Source organism: Leopardus geoffroyi, chromosome C1 (assembly GCF_018350155.1).
Source record: "Leopardus geoffroyi isolate Oge1 chromosome C1, O.geoffroyi_Oge1_pat1.0, whole genome shotgun sequence".
In the NCBI taxonomy this organism is placed as follows: Eukaryota; Metazoa; Chordata; class Mammalia; order Carnivora; family Felidae; genus Leopardus; species Leopardus geoffroyi.
This window is the reverse complement of record NC_059328.1, coordinates 187599562-187619809: the sequence shown is the minus strand read 5'-3', so window position 1 is coordinate 187619809 and position 20248 is coordinate 187599562. Positions and strand designations below refer to the sequence as shown.

At 40.6% G+C, this 20248-nt stretch overlaps 1 protein-coding gene across 4 annotated transcripts in view; it reads left to right on the top strand.

Annotated features, from left to right (window-relative positions):
- The window catches only part of FLACC1 (flagellum associated containing coiled-coil domains 1), a 63435-nt gene extending 43229 nt beyond the window's left edge, over window positions 1-20206 (top strand). For 3 of the 4 annotated variants that reach the window (XM_045480730.1, XM_045480728.1, XM_045480731.1), the window contains 10 exons: window positions 393-486; window positions 2172-2233; window positions 3746-3843; window positions 5145-5197; window positions 7076-7175; window positions 8937-9040; window positions 14209-14271; window positions 17410-17499; window positions 17631-17740; window positions 19693-20206. In XM_045480730.1, coding sequence (XP_045336686.1) covers window positions 393-486; window positions 2172-2233; window positions 3746-3843; window positions 5145-5197; window positions 7076-7175; window positions 8937-9040; window positions 14209-14271; window positions 17410-17499; window positions 17631-17740; window positions 19693-19813 — 895 coding nt within the window. In that variant the 3' untranslated portion in view covers window positions 19814-20206. The remainder of the gene's footprint in view (window positions 1-392; window positions 487-2171; window positions 2234-3745; window positions 3844-5144; window positions 5198-7075; window positions 7176-8936; window positions 9041-14208; window positions 14272-17409; window positions 17500-17630; window positions 17741-19692) is intronic. The other variant, XM_045480732.1, reaches the window with a different exon arrangement.
- The last annotated feature ends 42 nt before the right edge of the window (window positions 20207-20248 follow it).

Here is a 20248-nt window from a genome sequence, read left to right as displayed (position 1 = left end):
ATCCATCTCCCACCTTCCCATTTCCTAATCCTCTGAATTTTTTCTCCTCCATTTCAACTGTCATTACTGAATCAAGGTCAAACCCTGATAGATCTCTGACATATTCCTCTTCCTCTTCTATTCAATGGGTAACCAATCCACTCCTCCACCTACTCACACCCCCCACTGCAGGCTAGCTTACCCAAAAGGTCTGATCTGAGGCTCAACCACCCTGCTGCCTAATTCCTTCTCCCAGACTACTCTTCCACCCCTCCCATGACCGCCATGATGATGGAGCAGATGCAGAACATGGCCTGACTGTCACCAAGCCAGAGATAGTCACATACAGGGAGGTGCCTGACTGGCACAGAATGGAAGCTCTGTGGATGATAGAAGGATTCCTTGTCCCATAGGACTGATATCATTACTGACCTGCAAGAGCAGATCTCAGAATTGACAGTGATCATTGAGCAAATGAACAGAGACCATCAGTCTGCCCAGAAATTGGTGAGTGATCCTTGAGTTAGCTGACATCTCTATGGGTAGGGGAAAGACCGGTTTTTTCAGGTCACCTGCTATGTTCCAGGCAAGATGCCAAGCGCTTTACTCGCGGGAGCCATGTTGTCTAGGTGATAGCTCTGAAGATAGGACTGTGGCTACTCAGTAGGATTTCTCTGACTCCATCCTTATCCATAACTGCAAGAACTTAAATCTTTTCCCAAACCTAAGTCAATTTCCAGGAGTTCTTTATGTGCCTGCAGTGTGTACATTGCTACTGAACTCACCACACCAAGGGGTGCCAGCCGTCTCACGTCAGGCTTGCTGTGGAGAGTTAAACTTCAGAGGGTGCCGAGTCTCTTCCTAATGGCAATAGTGTGGTTAATGCACTCAGTGTGGTTCAAAAGCTACCCAGAACCCTTCAGTACCCACTTCCTGTTGCTGTTAAAATTGCCAAAGCCCACTTCAGAATTTGCTGAGATCAGTCTGCACTCTGTGTTTCCTGGGGATTTGGGTGACAACTCCTTTAGATTTTACCATCTGCTTTATCATAGTCTCTTCTTTCCCACCTCAAGCAGGGGTGCCTGCTGGCCTGGGCTGGAGTGATAAACCAGAGCAATGCTCAGAAACAGCCTCCCCCACACCCCACTTGCCTGTTGTTATTGAAACCCACTTGTGAAGGTCGACTTCCCACCAGTCCCACCCCTCACCCTCTGACATGCCCCAGATGTGTCTGAATCCTACAGTGACCTGGCTTGTGACTCACACTGAGACCTCCCCTACTGTTGGTTCATTACTATATTTATCTGAAAACCCTGCCAGGTTTGTGGTCTGCTTCTACAGATAGGAAATTAAGGCTCAGGAAGTTAAATAAGTTCTATGAGATCAGTCATCAATGGTGGATTATTGTTGCAAAATGCACATTTTCACTCACTGAATCATTGGCCCTGCTAAAGACCTATTTAGAGATTATTTCCGTGCAGGGACCTCATATTGTGATACTTAAAATTCTCCCATCTGTGAACATCCCAAATTGTTGTGTGACCCTGTGGAAGGCTGTAGTGCTGGCTGCCAGTGTGTAGACAGAGAGGGACAGGGAGAGCCCTGAACCCTTTTGTCTCAGTTTGCAGTGGGTGCTGACTGTTCTGGAAGTGTCCTTTCCTCCTGAGACACTAACCAGAGAATCTGATGGTTAAAATGGAAGGTTACCTGGAAATGAGCAAATTTTGCCTGCGGTAACATACCTTTCTGACAAAGAGGCTTTATTAACACCAGATTTTAAGTTCATTGAAAGTGTGGAGTTTGAGTCTTGGGCCTCTTTGGCTCTTCCAGGGCAAGCTCTTTGCTCAATAGATGATAACTTAATTGAATTATGTATCAAAGAAATCCGAAGACCAAGATCTTAGAGATTGCTGTCCAGCAAAAAGACCAGACCTGCCTATAAAACCAGTTAGTGAAAGAGATGGTTTCTGTGCACCAACATTATGAACTGATTACATACCAAACAGCAATAGACCAAGGCAAGGATTGCTCCATTCCCTGAGTAGTGATGTGCTCTCTGGGATTAGAAAACACAAAGAAGAGAGTGTGGGGAGTAGAGCACACCCTATGAACGTGAAGGCTTCTCAGAAATTGCAGACTGCAGTGGGAGTGGGATCCTTGATCCTATATCGTTAATGCCATGTTGCTCCCAGCTCTCCGATGAAATGGCTCTCCGCTGTGCTGAGATGCAGCAGAACTTCGAAAACAAAAACAGGTAAGCGTTCTAGCACAAGCTCCTGTGTGCTGAAGGCCCTAAGACTCTTGCTTCCTTGCAAGATTTCGTTTCACTGGGATTTCAGATAGTGCCAAATGGAGTTGGGTAGGTGGGGATGGGGGAAATGGGCAAGATGGTTTGATGTGAAGCCACCAAAATGTAGCACAGAGAAGGTCATTCCTAGTTTTGCACTTTCTGATCCAATTACTTTGCTTCAAGTATAATCTCCCTTTCTGTTGATTGCTGAGGAGAGCCAGTTTTCATTCTCTATGAGATTTCTGTGACAGACAACTATTGTTCTCAGCTCAGCCTCCTCCTATTTACCCTGCCTCTTCACTTCCTCCCCCCTCTTTCTCTTCCTCATTTTTGTCCTGTCATTTCTACTCTCCTGGCTACTCCCAGGACCTGGGCAGAATGGGAAGAAGGTATGGGAGGAGCAGGAGCCAGAGCCACAAAGACAAGCCAAGGGGAAGTAAAAGGAAGTGTGTTGCCTATGTGGGTGAGGAAACCTTCAAAACCTCCTTCCAGGCTACCTGCTGGGCACCAGAGCCTCAGAAGTCCCAGCAGAGAGAAGTATACCTCACTGAGTCATAGACTTGCTTCCAAAAAATTATAATAAATAAGTAACATATTTGTTATATAATAGCTTTCATTATTTTTAGAGCGGTTTTAGGTTCATAGTAAAATAGAGCATAAAGTACAGACAGCCTGACCCCACACCTGCACACCCCAAGTAATCATTAACTCCTGCACTATTGTGATGCATTTGTTACAATCGATGAACCTACATTGATAAATTACCATCACCCGAAGTACATAGTTTATATTAGGGTTCACTCTTGGTGTTGTACATCCTATGGGTTTTGACAAATGTATAATGACATGTGTCCACCATTATTGTATCATACAGAGTAGTTTCACCGCCCTGAAAAATCCTCTGTGCCCTCCTCATTCATCCCTCCCTCCCCACTAACCTCTGGCAAACACTGATCTTTTTACTGTCTCCACAGCTGTGCATTTTCCAGAATATCATATAGTAGGAATCATATAGTGTGTAGGCTTTATGTATTGACTTTGGTCACTTACTATTATGCATTTAATGTTCCTCCATGTCTTCTCTTGGCTTGACAGCTCATATAGCCTTTCTTTTTGACATTCATCTTGAACACTGCCAGCTTCTGCCCCCTGGAATGGAGGCTGAAGAGACCCTGGGCTCTAAAATTATCCTGGATGCTAATGCAGCCTACAGTTTCCCAAGACAGCCATAAACAAATACTGTGCTATTAGCACAGGAGTCTATGGTCTCCACCAGCTCCATTCAAAATAATAGTTGGTAAAAATGGGTCTTCTCACCTTCTTTGGGCGGATGCCAGGAGAATGAGTCAGGAAGTGAAGGCCCTGCAGGCTGCCCACAACTGCCTGTGTGATGGGGAAAGTTGGGATCAACTGAGTGTAACAGCTCAGCTCTGGACTTTTTTTCACTGATTGTGGCCTTCTCCCGGGGTTGCACAGAGAGCTCAAAGAGGCTCACGCAGCAGAGCTCAGTCATTTGGAGAACAACTACAAAGCCACACTGAAGGCAGAGAAGCTGGCTGCCCAAGAAAAACTAGGTACGGTCTGGACTGGGGAGAATGACCCTGGGGAAGGGTGAGAGGCTGACCATGGGGGTCTAGGACCAAAGAACTCCCGTGGTCATGGATGGGCTGGGACTATGCTCTCCAGATGTCCTCCTAAAGCTCAGAGACAGGGAGTGATTGAGAATGAAACTGAAAAGAGGGAAACCATGTCATCAGTGTCCCTCCTATGCCCAGGTGATAGACTGGCCTGCAACCAAGTGTTAGGATCTGAGCAAGTCCTTCATCTCCTTGAGTCTCATTTATTCTAAGAATTGAGGACTATAATACCTGCCTTTATCAGAGAGATAAGAATGTGAAAGCACCTTTTTAAAATATATTTTTAACTCTACAAATATAATATTATTGTAATCCAGCAAGTTACATCATCTGTAAAATGGTGGTGTTTCATTATATTATAATAGCACACTATGATTTATATGGCCTTATAATGCATAAGAGTTGTGTTGGCCATTTATCCCATTATTTATGCTGTCCTCGGGAAGGGCAAAATGTGTATCCTTCAGAATTCTGAGATTATACACTAATCTCCATAGGAAGAAGGAGAAATTCTATAATCTTCTCCCTTTATTTTGCCTTACTTTTTAAAAAGAGAGTATTTATAGCTTGCTTATTTTCCAATTTTCTAAAGAAAACATGTATCATTTTCAAAATCAGCATACACTGGAAACATTGCTTTAAAAAGAGAGAAGCAGGGGCACCTAGGTGGTTAAGTGTCCAACTTTGGCTCGGGTCATGATCTCACAGTTCGTGGGTTTGAGCCCCACATCGGGCTCTGTACTGACAGCACGGAGCCTGATTTGGATCCTTTCTCTCCCTCTCTCTCTGCCCTCTCACCCTGCTTGCACTCTGTCTCTCTCTCTTTCAAAAGTAAACATTAAAAAATAAATAAAACTGCTTTAAAAAGAGGGAAGCAGGTGCATACTACAAGGTTTTGCTCCTCTTTTCCCCACAGATGTAGGTTTACCCCCAGGGATTAGTTCTCACATTTGGTATGCATCAGAATCACTTGAGAAGCATATTATCCACAGACACTAGGCCTCTCCTCTGAGACCTGAATTCAGTGGGTTTGGCTGGGTGGAGGTGGGGAGTAGGAAAAGAAGATAGGCGTCTGGATTTCTAATAAGCCTCCAGGGTTATTCTTGAGGTGTAACATGGTTTTAACACCTAGAGGATGAGTTGGAGATGGAGGAAGAGTACAGGAGAGCTTGCACTTGAGTATGAAAACATTCATTTCGGAGGAATAATGATGACCCTGTTATTTTCCTTTTGTCCAGATGAAATGGGAAAGGAGTATAAGTATTTGAAGAATATGTTTCATATGTATCAGGTGAGATTCAGAGCTCCTTGGATTATGAAAGTAAGAGGCAAGGCTCATTCCTGGCTGATGACATCAGGCTGAATCTACAGCTCTTGCCCAGAAAATAATTTCCTCAGATTCCCAGCATCCTTGGTTCTAGGTGGCACTAAGTACACCCAGGGAGAAGAGTGACCTTCAGACCGTGGTGGCTTCCATGTGTGAATCAGTCACCCAGTCCCTAAAGAAGCCCACTGACAAATATGTTTGTAATTACAAAAGTAATACCTGCTCATGGTTTCTAAAAAAATGAAATACAAAAACCAACTACAACAGCAACAAAAGAGAATTACCACCGCAAGACAATCTGCTGTTAGCATTTGCACTTTGTAACATCTTTGATTTTAGTAGAGTGCAGGGCCAAAAGGGATAAACATTTTAAAGGCCTTTGATACATTTGGCCAAATTGCCTCCAAAAAAGACTCTCTCACTGCACCCCCACCAGCTGGGCCTGGGATGCTCTAGCCATCTCAGAATGTAACTCATTCATTGAATCAGCTAATTTGAGGGAGGCCTGGGGAAACAGGCCATGATTTCTTCTTAGTGGGATGAGAGAGTAGGAGATGAGGAATGAACAGGCTGAGGCAGCAAACCCCCATCCTATTGGTGAGCAGCTAGTTGTGGTTTGCCCAGGACTTTCCAAGTTTTAGCATCAAAAGTTCAGGGTCCTGGGACACAACTCAGTCTCAAACAAAGACAGTTGACCACCCTCTTAAAGGAGGAAACCAAGTCAAGCACCAGCACCACCTCTGAAATTCTATTTGCCATCCACAGTTTCAGTTTCGAGCTTGTATCTAAAACTTGTTTTTCTGGGGCGCCTGGGTGGCGCAGTCGGTTAAGCGCCGACTTCAGCCAGGTCACGATCTCGCGGTCCGTGAGTTCGAGCCCCGAGTTGGGCTCTGGGCTGATGGCTCAGAGCCTGGAGCCTGTTTCTGATTCTGTGTCTCCCTCTCTCTCTGCCCCTCCCCCGTTCATGCTCTGTCTCTCTCTGTCCCAAAAATAAATATAAATGTTGAAAAAAAAGTTTTTTTTTAAATAAATAAAAATAAAACTTGTTTTTCAAGATGTATCTTGATACAGTAAGGGAAAACATCTTAGAGCAAAGCCTAGGAGAAGCATCAGACTGATGTGTGGGTTAGCTGCCCCTTACGTTTGCTTCAGTCTGTACCTCTCCAGAGAGTTTGACCTCTATGGAAACTGAGCTGCCCACCAGTCTTGAAAATGATAAACGAGAACCTTTATCTAAATGGCCATAAACAATTACAAATGAGCTCTGATGTCTGGCCCCAGTGTGAGTTATGCTGCTAACCTGGGGAAAAAAAGGAGGTCAGGGTACTGAGACGTTACTAGCAGCATCCAGGTCCTAGGCCTTCCTCCTCCTGGAGTCCCACCCCCATGAAGTCTGAACCAACCAACAGGATTGGCATCAGGTTAGGCTTATTTAACCTCACCCACAAAGGAAGTTAGATTTGCTGAGTTAAAAATAGACACTGTCTGAAAAACATACCATTGTTTTCTAAGTGTTCAAATTAACTACTAGGCATTTCCCTTGTTTCTTCATGATTCAGATTCAGAGGGAGCTGACATGTGAATTTGCAGCAGGGGAGTCCTACCTGTCTTCAAAGGAAACCCAGTTCCAGTGGGATAAACACATGCAGAACTTGCCTTTGACTTTAGGGTTCTACAGGCCCTTGGATGGGCTGGGCTAGAATTTACTCCCACCAACCACCCACAGAGGGACTCCCAGCAAGCATTCTAGTGAGGGAAGCTTTAAAGGGCCCAATGCTGTGCCTGGAGCCAGTGTGCAGTCTTCTCCAGGATTCTTTTCATAGTGCCTTTATACCTCTGCAGGACAGCATTTATGATGAAATGGAAGATAAGTGGTTGAAGAAGAAGGCAGAATGGGAGAAGGATGAGAAGTTGGAGCGGGAAAAGATCCTGCTACAGCAAAGTGAGTACAAGAACTTCTCTTTTTGATGGCACGTGTACCAAAAAAAACCTGCCGTTAAGTTTGGTCTTAGCTTGAGAACATCAGCCTTAGATTCACTAAAGGTGATGGCCACAGGGCTGGATTCCTGAATCAAGAGTACATGGAGTTTTCAACAAGTGACCACAAGGATGGAGTCTTTTATAAAACTCAGCTATTTGAGGGTATAAGCCCGTACCTTCCAAAGCTTTCCAATTCCAAGTTTAGCCATCATGGTCTGGAACAAGCTCTGGGACATCTGTAGGAGCATTGACTTGTTACCTGGATACAAGTGACCCCAAATTTCCAGAAAAATGTTCTGGAATTAGAGTTTCAAATATTCACTTGTTGGGAGAGTGACAACACAATCATACTGAGAGCCTCTGTATTCCCATATCCCCCCCAGAGGATCTCCATTTTCCAGGTACAATTGGCATATAACACTGCATATGTTTAAAGAGTACAACATGTTGATTTGATACATTTATATATTACTATATATTTTTAGTATTTCCAACACCTAGCACAGAGTTTGGATCATAGAAAGTGTTTTATGGAGGCCCTGGATGGTTCAGTCAGTTAAGTGTCCGACCCTTGATCTCAGCTCAGGTCTTGATCTCAGGGTTGTGAGTTCAAGCCCTATGTTGGACTCCACACTGGGAGTAGAGCCCACTTTAAAAAAAGTGTGTTATGGATGAGCCTCCTACCCTCAGCAAGCATCTTCCTAAGTGGAAAAAGAAGAAAGGAATTTATGAAGACTTTGCTCCCTGACCTAGAGGACTGGTTGAGGTAGGAGTAGAGCCTCTACAAACCTATACCACATCCTACCTCACCCCAGTTCATATCAGACTTGGTTGTTTTCAACAAATGACTCATTTAAATGCAGAAACTCCCTGGGTAAGTTAATCCTCAAGGCTACTCCCACCCTGGTGGGGACTCTTGACTGCAGGAAGGCAGCATGAAGACCCTGGAACTAAGGGTGAGGAAAGTAATGAGGAGCTGCACCTATCTGAGGCTTTACTCAGAAGCCTGGTGTAACATAACCCAGGTCTTCTTCCAGACTTCTGGCCACCCATACCACACTCATCCCATGTTGTCAAAATCTAAGTTAAGATGTTACACCCAATTTTGAAAGAGCAGACTTCAGCTGTGCATAGTGTAGCTCAGCCCTCTAGGGGCTTATCATTCCCAGCTTATTCACAGGATGAGCCTAGGGGTTGCCTCCCTATAATTCCCAGCACCATGAAGCTGAAGAAGAAATCTGTGTCAGCCCCTCACCCCTCCTTTCTCCTCTTTGGTTTTGGGGCTCAGTTGGTTAAGTTCTCCTGTACCAGAAACATTTTAAGCCTTCCTCTACCCCAGGGTTAAGTACAGAATAAATTTTATTGCTGGAAAATTCACATTAGTCAAGAGCTATATTTTAAGGTAAGAATATCCAAGAAAACGTAATTACTTCAGCAGAGGGAATGGACAAAATAATAAGCAACAGATCTAAAACAAACTACACACACACAAAAATCAGAGACATTAGGAGTAAAACCATATGGCTGATATCACTGAAAACTGCCACCATGTTCACCTGATTCCCAAGCATTTCTAGGTGAGCATCAGAGGCTGAATGACAGGCTGAAAGGAACTTGAGTTTGACCCAGTCTGGAATTTTTATTACCTTCAGATATTCTCAGTTTCTCTCTGCATGTGCTTTCCCCACATTTACTCACATACGTAATTTCTTCTCACCCCCAGAACATAATATGACAAAAAGGTTTGAGTTAGAGTCAGAAGAAGAAAAGAAGAAAATAAATGACTCCTACAGTACCGTCTTTGAGAACTTCAATCGAGAGAAGGAGGTAACTTAGCCCAAAGCACATGAGTGGTTGAGCATGAAGCCTAGGTGGGACATCCGGTTCCTAGGTGTGCCTCTGTAATTAGGCACAATTTTGCCTTTATGGGCATATTCTTCCTTTCCCAGCTTCCTTGGAAATATATGCAAGTAGACTGGCAGTCTTGCTGTCCTTTACCTACATGGTCTTACCACAGGGTCACTGTGGAATGAAAACTGTAATTAGTGGGAAATAATAGAATGCTAAACACATACAAAACGTGAAATTCCCTATTTTGCCAAATTTTCCCAGTTTCTGAATGTCCTCCTCATTCTTGACTGTAGCTGAAGAGAAAGGGCAGTGTAGCAAACTAAACTAAGCAAGTTGGTCATGTATAGCTCTTAGTAATTAAGAGGATCTATCTAAAAATAAGAGGATCTATCTAAAAGTTAGAGGGGGTAAGGGCGCCTGGGTGGCTCAGTCAGTTAAGCATGTGACTTAGGCTCAGGTCATGATCTCACGGTTTGTGAGTTTGAGCCCCAAGTTGGGCTCTGTGCTAACAGCTCAGAGCCTGGAGCCTGCTTCAGATTCTGTGTCTCCCTCTCTCTCTCTCTCTGCCCTTCCCCCACTCACTCTCTGTCTCTGTCTCTCAAAAATAAATAAACATTGAAAGAAAAACAAAAGTTAGAGGGGTTAAAATGTAGCTACTCTTGTTAATCACTCCCCTACAACCTTGATACTGATGCCAGATCATAGTGAAAACAGGTCTCAGACATACAGACATTTACTAAATAAACATGCATTACTAGCAAGCAGGCCCCAAGTGGTTATACCACCAACTCTCTGAACTTTTAGGTACATGAAAGACTCATCAGAGGTGTATGCAAGGGTAGTACAGAGGTAGGATTCTGTAACCACTGTAGTCAGCATCTGGCAGCTGGAGCTCCTCCTAAGCAGACACACAGGACCATTTAGGGATCAAACCTTAGACACCATTCCTGAGTGGGTAGGCTATAGGCTTTGTTAGATTCCTGTACTTTTTTCCTGCAAAGTGGACAGTGTCTCTAAAATAGTATCTACCTTCAGGGTGCCTGGGTGGCTCAGTCGGTTAAGTGTCTGACTTTGGCTCAGGTCACGATCTCACAGTTTGTGAGTTCGAGCCCTGCATCGGGCTCTGTGCTGACAGCTCAGAGCCTGGAGCCTGCTTCGGATTCTGTGTCTCATTCTCTCTCTGCCCCTCCCCCACTGTGCTCTGTCTCTGTCTCTCAAAAATAAATAAAAATGTAAAAAAAAAATTTAAATAGTAGCTACCTTCAATATTCCATTTTTAAGAGCCCATTTCCAACTATCATGCTAATTAAAAAACCACTAATTTCACCAATAAAAGCCCATTTCTGACATTCACTATAACTGAGCAAAATAGTAATGTGGGTGTGGGACATGCTGTGCAGTGTGTCCAGTTCTTCTGGGGTATAGAGAGCTCAGACATCTGAATAAGAAGTAGCAATTCCTCTACTGGGGATAGAGTTGATCATCTGCATGCATCCTTTCCTCTCTTCTATTTTTTCTCCAATGATGCTGACTATGAATCTGTAAATGGTACTCTCTCTGTCTGTCTCATGAAGCATAGTTTACACTTAGCAAAAGCATTGTTTTGAAGGGGCACATGAACCCTAATGTTTATAGCAATGCTATCGACAACAGCCAAAGTATGGAAAGAGCCCAAATGTCCATCAACAGATGAATGGATAAAGAAGATGTGGTATATATATATATATATATATATACAATGGAGTATTACTCGGCAATCAAAAAGAATGAAATCTTGCATTTGTAAAAACGTGGATGGAACTACAGTGTATTATGCTAAGTGAAATTAGTTAGAGAAAGACAAATATCATATGACTTCACTCATATGTGGAATTTAAGATACAAAACAGATGAACATAAGGGAAGGAAAATAAAAATAACATAAAAACGGGGAGGGCAACAAAATGTAAGAGACTCTTAAATACAGAGAACAAACTGAGGGTTACTGGAGGGGGAATGGGCTAAATGGTTAAGGGACATTAAGGAAGACACTCGTTGGGATGAGCGCTGGGTGTCATATGTAGGAGATGAATCACTGGATTCTACTCCTGAAATCATTATTGCACTATATGCTAACTAACTTGGATATAAATTTAAAAAAAAATCTAGAGCATTTCAGCAATCCAGAAATCAGTCTTGTGTTCCTTCCCAGTTAAGCCCTATCTCCCTCAAAACTTGACCCAAGACAACCACTGTTTTGATTCCTCCCATCATAGATTAGTTTCATCTGTTTTTAAGTTTCATATAAATGTAATCATGTAGCGTATGCTCTTTTGTATATAGTTTCTTTTTCCACACTACAGTGCCTGTGAAATTTATCTATTTTTTGTTTATATCAATTTCTTACTTTTTATATCTAGTAGTATTCTTTTGTAGGAATATCACACAATGTGTTTACCATTTCCCTGTTTTTGGATGTTAGGGTTGTTTCCATTTTTTGTCCTCCCTATTTTATAAATAAGGCTTTTGTAACCACCCTTGTACAAAGATTTCTGTAGGCACAAGCTTTCATTTCCTTTGGGTATATACCTAGCAGTCTTATTATTGGTCTCTCAGGTAGTTATAGGTTTAACTTTATAAGAAAATACCAAGCTATTTTCCATAGTAGTTGTATCATTTTACTCTTGCACCTTAAATCTATGAGAATTCCAGTTGCTCCTTATCATCAACAATTAGTATTGACATCCTTTTTAATTTTGACCCTTCCAATGGTATGAAATGGTATGAAATGGTATTTCATTACAGTTTTAATTTCCCTAACTATTACGTTGGGCAATTTTTTATATGCTTATCAGACAATTTATATGTCTTCTTTTGTGAAATGCTGGTTTAAGTCTTTTGTCATTTGAAAAAACTTGGATTCTTTATCTTTTTATTATTGATATGTAGGAGACCTTTACATAATATGGATACAAGTTCCTTGTCAGATATATGTGTTACAGATACTGTCTCCTAGCCTGTGGTTTGCCTTTTCATTTTATTTATGTTGTCTTCTGATGTGCAGAATTTTTTTATTTTGATGAAAACCAAATTATTAATTTTTTCCTTTTTACAGGAAAATTACAGCTTTTTGTGTCCTTTCTATGAAATTGTTGCCTAGTCCAAGGATACAAAGATATTCTGTCTTTTGAAAAGCTTTGTAATTTTAATTTTTATGATTCTGTGATCCATTTTGAATAATTTTTATGTATAGAGTGAGATAGAGGTCATAGGTCACTTTTTTCTGTATAAGTATCTAGTTGTTTGAGCATGATTTATAGAAAAAAACTTTCCATTCTCCATTAAGTTGCCGTGATGTTTTTGCTGTGTTTTGAGGGGTGGGGTGAGGGGGAATAGACTCTGTTCTGTTCCATTGAATTATTTGTCCATACCAAGGCCAAGACAACCATCATCTTAATTATTGCAGCTTGAAATCAGGGAGTAAAAATCTAGCTTTGCTCTTGTGTTTCAATGTTATTTTGACTCTTCTATATCATTTACATTCTTTTATTTATTTGTGTTTGAGAGAGAAGGGAGAGAAAGCGCAAGTGGGAAAGAGAGAGAGAGAGAGAGAGAGAGAATCCCAAGCAGACTCTGGACTGTCAGCACAGAGCCCAATGCAGGGCCAAATCCCATGAACTGTCAGATCATGACCTGAGCCAAAATTGAGAGTTAGACGCTTAACTGACTGAGCTACCCAGGTGCCTCTATATCACTTATATTTCTACATAAATTTCAGAATTAGTTTGTCAAGAAAGCTTGCTGGTATTCTGACTGAGATTGCATTGAATATAAAGATAAATCTGTGGATAAATGAATATTCAACAATATTAAATATGTACATTAACAACAAAGTCCTTGATGAAAATATGGTGTCTTTTTAATATTTGTTGATGTGATATGGTGTAAGAAAGTGGTCCAGGTTCATTCTTCTGCATGTCACTGTCCAGTTTTCCCAGCACCATTTGCTGAACAGACTGTCTTTTTTCCATTGGGTGCTCTTTCCTGCTTTGTCAAAGATTAGTTGGCCATATATTTGTGGGTCTATTTCTGGGTTTTCTATTCTTTTCCATTGATCTATGTGTCTGTTTTTGTGCCAATACCATATTGTCTTAATGATTACAGGTTTGTAATGTAGCTTAAAGTCTGAAATTGTGATCTTCACTGGGTTACTTGTTTTTTTGAGTGTTGAGTTTGGTGAGTTCTTTATAGATTTTGGATACTAAGCCTTTATCCGATATGTCATTTACAAATATCTTCTCCCATTCCATCGGTTGCCTTTTTGGTTTTGTTGATTGTTTCCTTTGCTGTGCAGAAGATTTTATCTTGATGAGATCCCAATAGTTCATTTTTGCTTTTATTTCCCTTGCCTCTGGAGACATGTCACATAAGAAGTTGCTGCAGCTGAGGTCAAAGAGGGTGCTGCCCGCTTTCTCCTGTAGGATTTTGATGGTTTCCTGCTCACATTTAAGTCTTTCATCCATTTTGATTTTTTGTGTGTGTATGGTGTACATAGGGGAAGGGAAAGAAAAATAAGATAAAAACAGAGAGGGAGGCAAACCATAAGAGACTCTTAAATACAGAGAACAAATTGAGGGTTGCTGGAGGGGACATAGGTGTGGGGATGGGTTAAATGGGTGATGGGCATTAAGGAGGGCACTTGTTGGGATGAGCACTGGGTGTTCTATGTAAGAGATTGATCACTGGGTTCTGCTGAAGCCAAGACTACACTGTATATTAACTAACTTGAGTTTTTAAAAATATATATATATTTATATATTATATATTTATATATTATATATTTATATAATATATATTTATATATTATATTTATATATATTTATATATTATATATTTTTATATTATGTATTTATATATTATATATTTATATATATTTATATATTATATGTTTATATATGTTATATATTTAAACATATATATATATATTGCACATAAGTTAAGATTTTCAAAATTTACCTTTAACAAATTAAACATGTGCTTCATTACACCAATATCTAAACTTTGGTGAATACTACATTCTGGAATCCTATTCTGGCTTTCTCAAGTCTCTGAAAGAAGTGCCAGAAACCCCAGTGCTGACCTTTTCCGAATAAAATTGTTTTTAGGAGCTACTGAAACAACATGAAAAGGACACCTTGCAATTAGAGGAGCTGAGAAAGACCAAAAAGGTAAGCTCTTTCATTTTTCTTGTGGAATTAGCATCTTACAAATGCACCAGTAAAATTATATACCCTCAATAAAATAGAATCTATTATAATTTTCCAAAACAAAACAAAAGGAAGACCCAAAGCTGAGTTTGCTGGATTCAACAAGTCAAATAGAACTTTATAACTATAATACAAAGTCATTTGTAAAACAGAGCCTTTGTGTCTTTTTAGAGCAATTTGAGCAAATATATGAGCAATATGCTGTGTGATCTTCAGTGTCAAATGCGTTCCATTTCTAGTAAGGCTCAAACCACAAAAGAGTCTTGATTTGTAAAATACCAAATTCTTCCCTTAAGCTCTAAAAAGTACAATACTGACCCTGGGAACTCTAATTCCAAGCCTCTCCTTGATATTCCAAATGTGCCTCAACCCCAACAGCTTCCTCAAAGAATTCTGTTCTTCTGGGACAAATTATGGCACTTCCATGTGGGAGATACCTGAAGGGAAACTGTTCAAACCCATGAACTGCCTTCTGATTCTTCTTACACTAGGATCCAGAATGGACATGTTTGGGAAAAGACTAGCCATTATAAAATCGTGGAATTATATCTTGGAGCTTAGGCAAGGCTTCAGCATTGTTGGGTCAACAAGCCTCAATGTCCTGCATGGTAGACAGATAGGCTTTGGAGCAAGGAAAACCCAGTGCATTGTAATAGCTGCTTTAATGAGCTTGTCTACTAATTCTATCATTCCTTTCTGGTTCTGTTAATTGATTTTGCTCCTCATTTGTGGTCATATTTTCTCACTTGTTTGCATGCCTGGTAACTTTTTTTTTTTTTTTGGAGGCCTGCCATTGTGAAGTTTACCTTGTTGGGTGAGGGGGGTGCCTGGCTGGCTCAGTCCATAGAGCATGCGACTCTTGATCTCTGGGTTGTGAGTTCAACCCCCACCTTGAGCATAAGTGTAATCAAAACAAACAAACCAAAAAGGTGGATTGCAAACTACCTTGTTGGGTGCTGAATATTTTTTGTATTTCTTTAAATATTGTTGGACTTTGTTCTGGGATGCAGTTAAGTTAAAGCAGTCTTTAGTTTAAGGCTAATTTTCCCCCCTACAGAGATAATACCCTTCTGAGTAGTCTACCCAATACTCTGTGTACTCTGGTTGGTGGGAATATAACTATTCCCAGTCCTGTGTTGAGGCTGGGGATTATTCTACCTGCTCTGTGCTCATGATTCTTTCCCCTAACCTTATCTCCTTCTATTTCTTCCCCTTTATTACACAACTGCAATGGCACTGGACTCCTTGCTGTATTTTTAACAGTCAAGGATCCTTTACTTGGGGTCTTTGCACTTGACATTCACTCTTCTTGGGAAGCTCTTTTCTAGATATCCACACAACTAACTTCCTTACCTCTTTCTGGTTTTGTTCAAATGCCATTTCTGAAGGGCCACTCTATTTAAAGGCTTAACACCCTCCCCAACACTTCCATTTCCTTGTTTTATTTTTCTATACAGGTTTTTTACATTTATTTATTTATTTATTTTAAGAGAGAGAGCAAGCACATGAGTAGGGAAGAGGGGCAGAAAGAAGAGAGAGAATCCTAAGCAGGTTTCATACTCAGTACAGAGCCTGATGAGGGGCTCTCCAAACTGTGAGATCAAGACCCGAGCTGAAATCAAGAGTTGGATGCTCAACTGACTGAGCCACCCAGGCGCTCCTCTATACAGATTTATAACTGTCTAACCTGGTAAACTCAATGAATGAAAGCAGAGATTTTTGTCTGTTTTTTTACCACTAATCTCCGGTTTCTAGAACAGTACCTGGCACATCACAGACATTTAGTAAATACCAGCTGATTTTTTTGAATGGATAAGCAAACAAAAGAATGCTAAATGACCTAGTACAGTGCTTTGTACAATGCAAATACAGTGAGAGATGGTACCTCTCTAGTTTATACATCTTGAGAAGATGCTTATTCCATGGGAAGAGCTCTGAAGACATGTAGGAGTTAAATGAGGCTGACATCTGAAAGCACAGAGCCATCTGGATCATTTTTATTGTCTCTTCAGCATTTATCTAATGTAGTAGATTCCACATTTATCCCTTCCCCACACTAACACTGCATCTTCTATCTTCATCCTTGGTTTGTTTTTAATTTATTATTGTAATTATTTTATTGACTTTTATTTAATTTTTTTCATCCCCTTCACTAGGGTGTATCTCCATAAGAGTAGAAATTATATTTTTCTTATTCATCATAATATTCCTAGTGCCTATAATAGTAGGTGTTTTTCCTAATTAAAAGACTATTTTTAAGGAGTTCCTGGGTGGATCAGTCGGTTGAGCATCTGACTCTTGATTTCTGCTCAGGTCATGACCTCTGTGTTGAGTACAGCACCTGCTTAAGATTCTGTCTCTTCTGCCCCTTTTCCCTACTAGCGTGCTCTCTCTCTCTCTCAAACCAACTTTTCTTAAAGGCTATTTTTTAGAGCAATGTTAGGTTTACTGAAAAATTAAACAAAGTGCAGAGAGTGCCCATATCCTCCCCCAACACAAACATACAATATACTCTATTATTAACATCTTGCATTAGTGTGGTACATTTGTTACAGCTGATGAACCAATATTGATACATCATTTTTAATTAAAGTCCATAATTTACATTAGGGCTCACTCTTTGTGTTATGCATTCTATAGGTTTTATCAAATGCATCATGCCATGTACCCACCACTGCAATATCATACAGAATATTTTCTTTACCTAAAACTCCTCTGTCCTCCACCTATTTATCCCTGCTTCCCTTCCCAATCCCTGGCAACAACTGATCCTTTTACCGTCTCTATAGTTTTGCATTTTCCCCAATGTCATATAGTTGGAATCTGGAGTAGATATTTGATAAATATTTGTTTAATAAATGAATGATTGGTAGCTATTGTGACAACCACGGGAGCTCTGGTGAGGGCTGGCTCTGGGACAGTGATAGTGAGTCTGCATATGAGGATATAGATGGGCAAGACATAAAGGAGATAGAAGTAAGAGGGCACAGTGACTGAACAGTGAAGGAGAAGGAGTAGCTAAAGTTGACGCTTCACATTCTAGTCCAGGCACCCTGCAGAAGAGAATAAATAGATAGACATTGTTGTCTTCTTAAACAGGTCATGGAGGAAGAGTTGAATGCACAATCTGTTATCTTAGAATCACTTAACACAACCCTCTACCAAACCCAGATGGAACTCCAGAGAGAGGTGAGTCCTGGCTGGAGTGGGGATAGGGTTGTGCAGAGGAATCCAGGTCTCTGTATGGTTCTGCCACGTAGCTTTGCTCTGGATGACTCTGGCTTGGGAAAGAGAGCAATTAAAATTTACATGTCTTTCAGAAAGCTACAGTGGGAAATCTGGAGAAAACACTCCACACCAAGCTTGCCGAGACTGAAGAAAAGTTTAAATACACCATACAGCTTCTGACAGAAGAAAACATTCATCTAAGGTGTGCATGATGCTGCTCAAAAAGACATGGCTGAGTTATCTTTAGAAAGTGGAAGGGAGTTTGGGTGAGGAATAGATATGAAGATGAACCCAGGTATTTCTTAATAAAGTCAAGGCACAGGCACTTCCAGGAGGGAAATAGTCATTCAAAGCCTGGCCACAGAAGTCACCTACTAAGGACAGACAGTTCATCTGAAGTGGTGCTGAGCATGTGTCTAGACTCCTCTCCCTTATTACATCTTAGTTTTTATTCAAAACAGCACATGAAATTTACCTGTGGATCTTTATTTTTTAATTAATTTATTTATTTTGAGAGAGACAGAGAGAGTAAGCAGGGGAGGGGAGAGAGAGAGAGAGAGAGAGAGAGAGAGAGAGGAGCAGAGGATCTGTAGCAGGCTCCACACCAACAGTACCCGATGCAGGGCTCCAACTCATGAACTGCAAGATCATGATGTGAGCCAAAGTCAGACACTCAACTGACTAAGTCACCCAGATGCCCCTATCTGAGGGTCTTTGAGTTTATTCAGTTCTGTGAATAAATTTTAAATCCCTAAAGTCCTCTGCCCTCCACCTATTCATTTTTTGCTTCCCCTCCCAACTCCTGGAAATTACGGATCTTTTCACAGTCTCTGTAGTTTTGCCTTTTCCAGAATGTCATACAGTTGGAATCTTTAAGAGATATTTAATAAATATTTAATGAATGAATGATTGGAAGCTATTGTAACAACCCATCTGAGTTCTGAGTTTTTACCATGTCCCCTGAGGGGTTATGGGTTTAGGTGTCAGTGGTTTACACTTAGATACAGCTGTGTTTAGTTCCTGTGGAAGTCAACTTTAGGTCAGAAATAATACTGTTAACTGGAAATGCATTTTAAATCATTGGGATAAATTTTGGGTAGATACTTCAATAAAGGGAAGTTATTCATTGTATTGATTTGGTAGTAAAACTTATCCCTTCTTGTCTAGGTTCTTTGATCTAATAGTTAAATTGGCATAAAACAGGTTAACAGGAAAAAACAAATTTAATTTTGTATGTATAGGAGCTCAGTAAAATATGAGACTCAAAGAAGTGAACAAATCAGGCAGTTATACCTTTTAGACAAAGTAACAATAAATTTGTAAAGAATTGACAAGACAAAGAAGTTTGGGGTTGGGGTACTAAATTAGTAAGTAACAGAGTTGTTGGTTTTTTTTTTTAATGGTTTATTTATTTTTGAGAGAGAGCACAGGCAGGGGAGGGGAAGAGAGGATCTGAAATGGGCTCTGTGCTGACAGCAGTAAGCCCAATGTGAGCCTTGAACTCACAAACCGCAAGATCATGACCTGAGCCCAAGTCAGACACTCAACCAACTAAGCCACCCAGGTTTTTTTTATACAGACTTCTTAGCTTTAAATTCCCTATTTCTGCTGATAGGGATATCTCTTTACCTTCTGGTATAGGGAAGGTATATTCATATGAAAAATATATTTCCTACTTTCAGGGGAACAAAGAGGGTCAGAATGCCTTTCTTGCACTGGCTGTTGCTTAAGTAACTTTAACTCAAGTAATCAATATGCAAGGTATATTGGGATGGCATACTCTGTTTCCCCTCAGCAGAACATTCCTCATTTGAGAATTTGGTAACCTAAATATCATTTCTCATTAAATTCAAAACCACTGCAAGTATGGGGTGCCTTGGTGCCTCGGTTGGTTGAGCGTCTGACTCGATTTCGGTTCAGGTCATCATCTCATGGTTCATGGGATCAAGCCCCACATCAGGCTCTGTTCTGACAGCGTGGAGCCTGCTTGGGACTCTCTCTCTCAAAATAAATAAACATTAAAAAAAAAAACCTATAAGTAATGTGTGCAGCTGCCCCCAGTGAAGGAATGAAACCACATTTCTCTCCCCTCAGATATCCTACGTCCCCTTCTATCCTTGAGTCTATAGTGATACATGTTCTTTTTCTCTATAGGCAAAAAATAATTGTGAAGAATGAAGAAATTTATAAGGAACGATCTGGGAGGTTTCTCTCTATGCATGAGAATGATTCTGATAATTTAGAAGATGATAGCAATGAAAAACAAGAACTATGAGCAGAAAAGTTGTTCTCCAATACAAAAGATGTTAGGAACACCATCTCCATAGGCTTAGACAACTCCCATGAGAGTTTCTTGAGAAATGTATATTATGAGTTTAGTTTTTGGGTTGCCTGGGTTCTACTTTTGCCTTTTCAAAATTTCCTTTCTTCTAAGTGGTTGGGAATGTTTGAATTCTCATCTCAGTTATACAGGCTTTCAAGACTCTTCATTGTAAAGTGATGTTCCCTATACCTGGATCTAAACTTTCTCTGGGTATTATACTATTTTCTCTTCCACATTTACACATTTCATTATGAAAACACTGATCCGAAGAACTTGTTCCTATTAAATATTGACTATATTTTGAAATACACCTTTTGTCCCCCTGGGGCATTTACCTAGCAAAAATGTAACTTGTTGATTCAATTCCAAAAATCCTTTCTCTCTTAC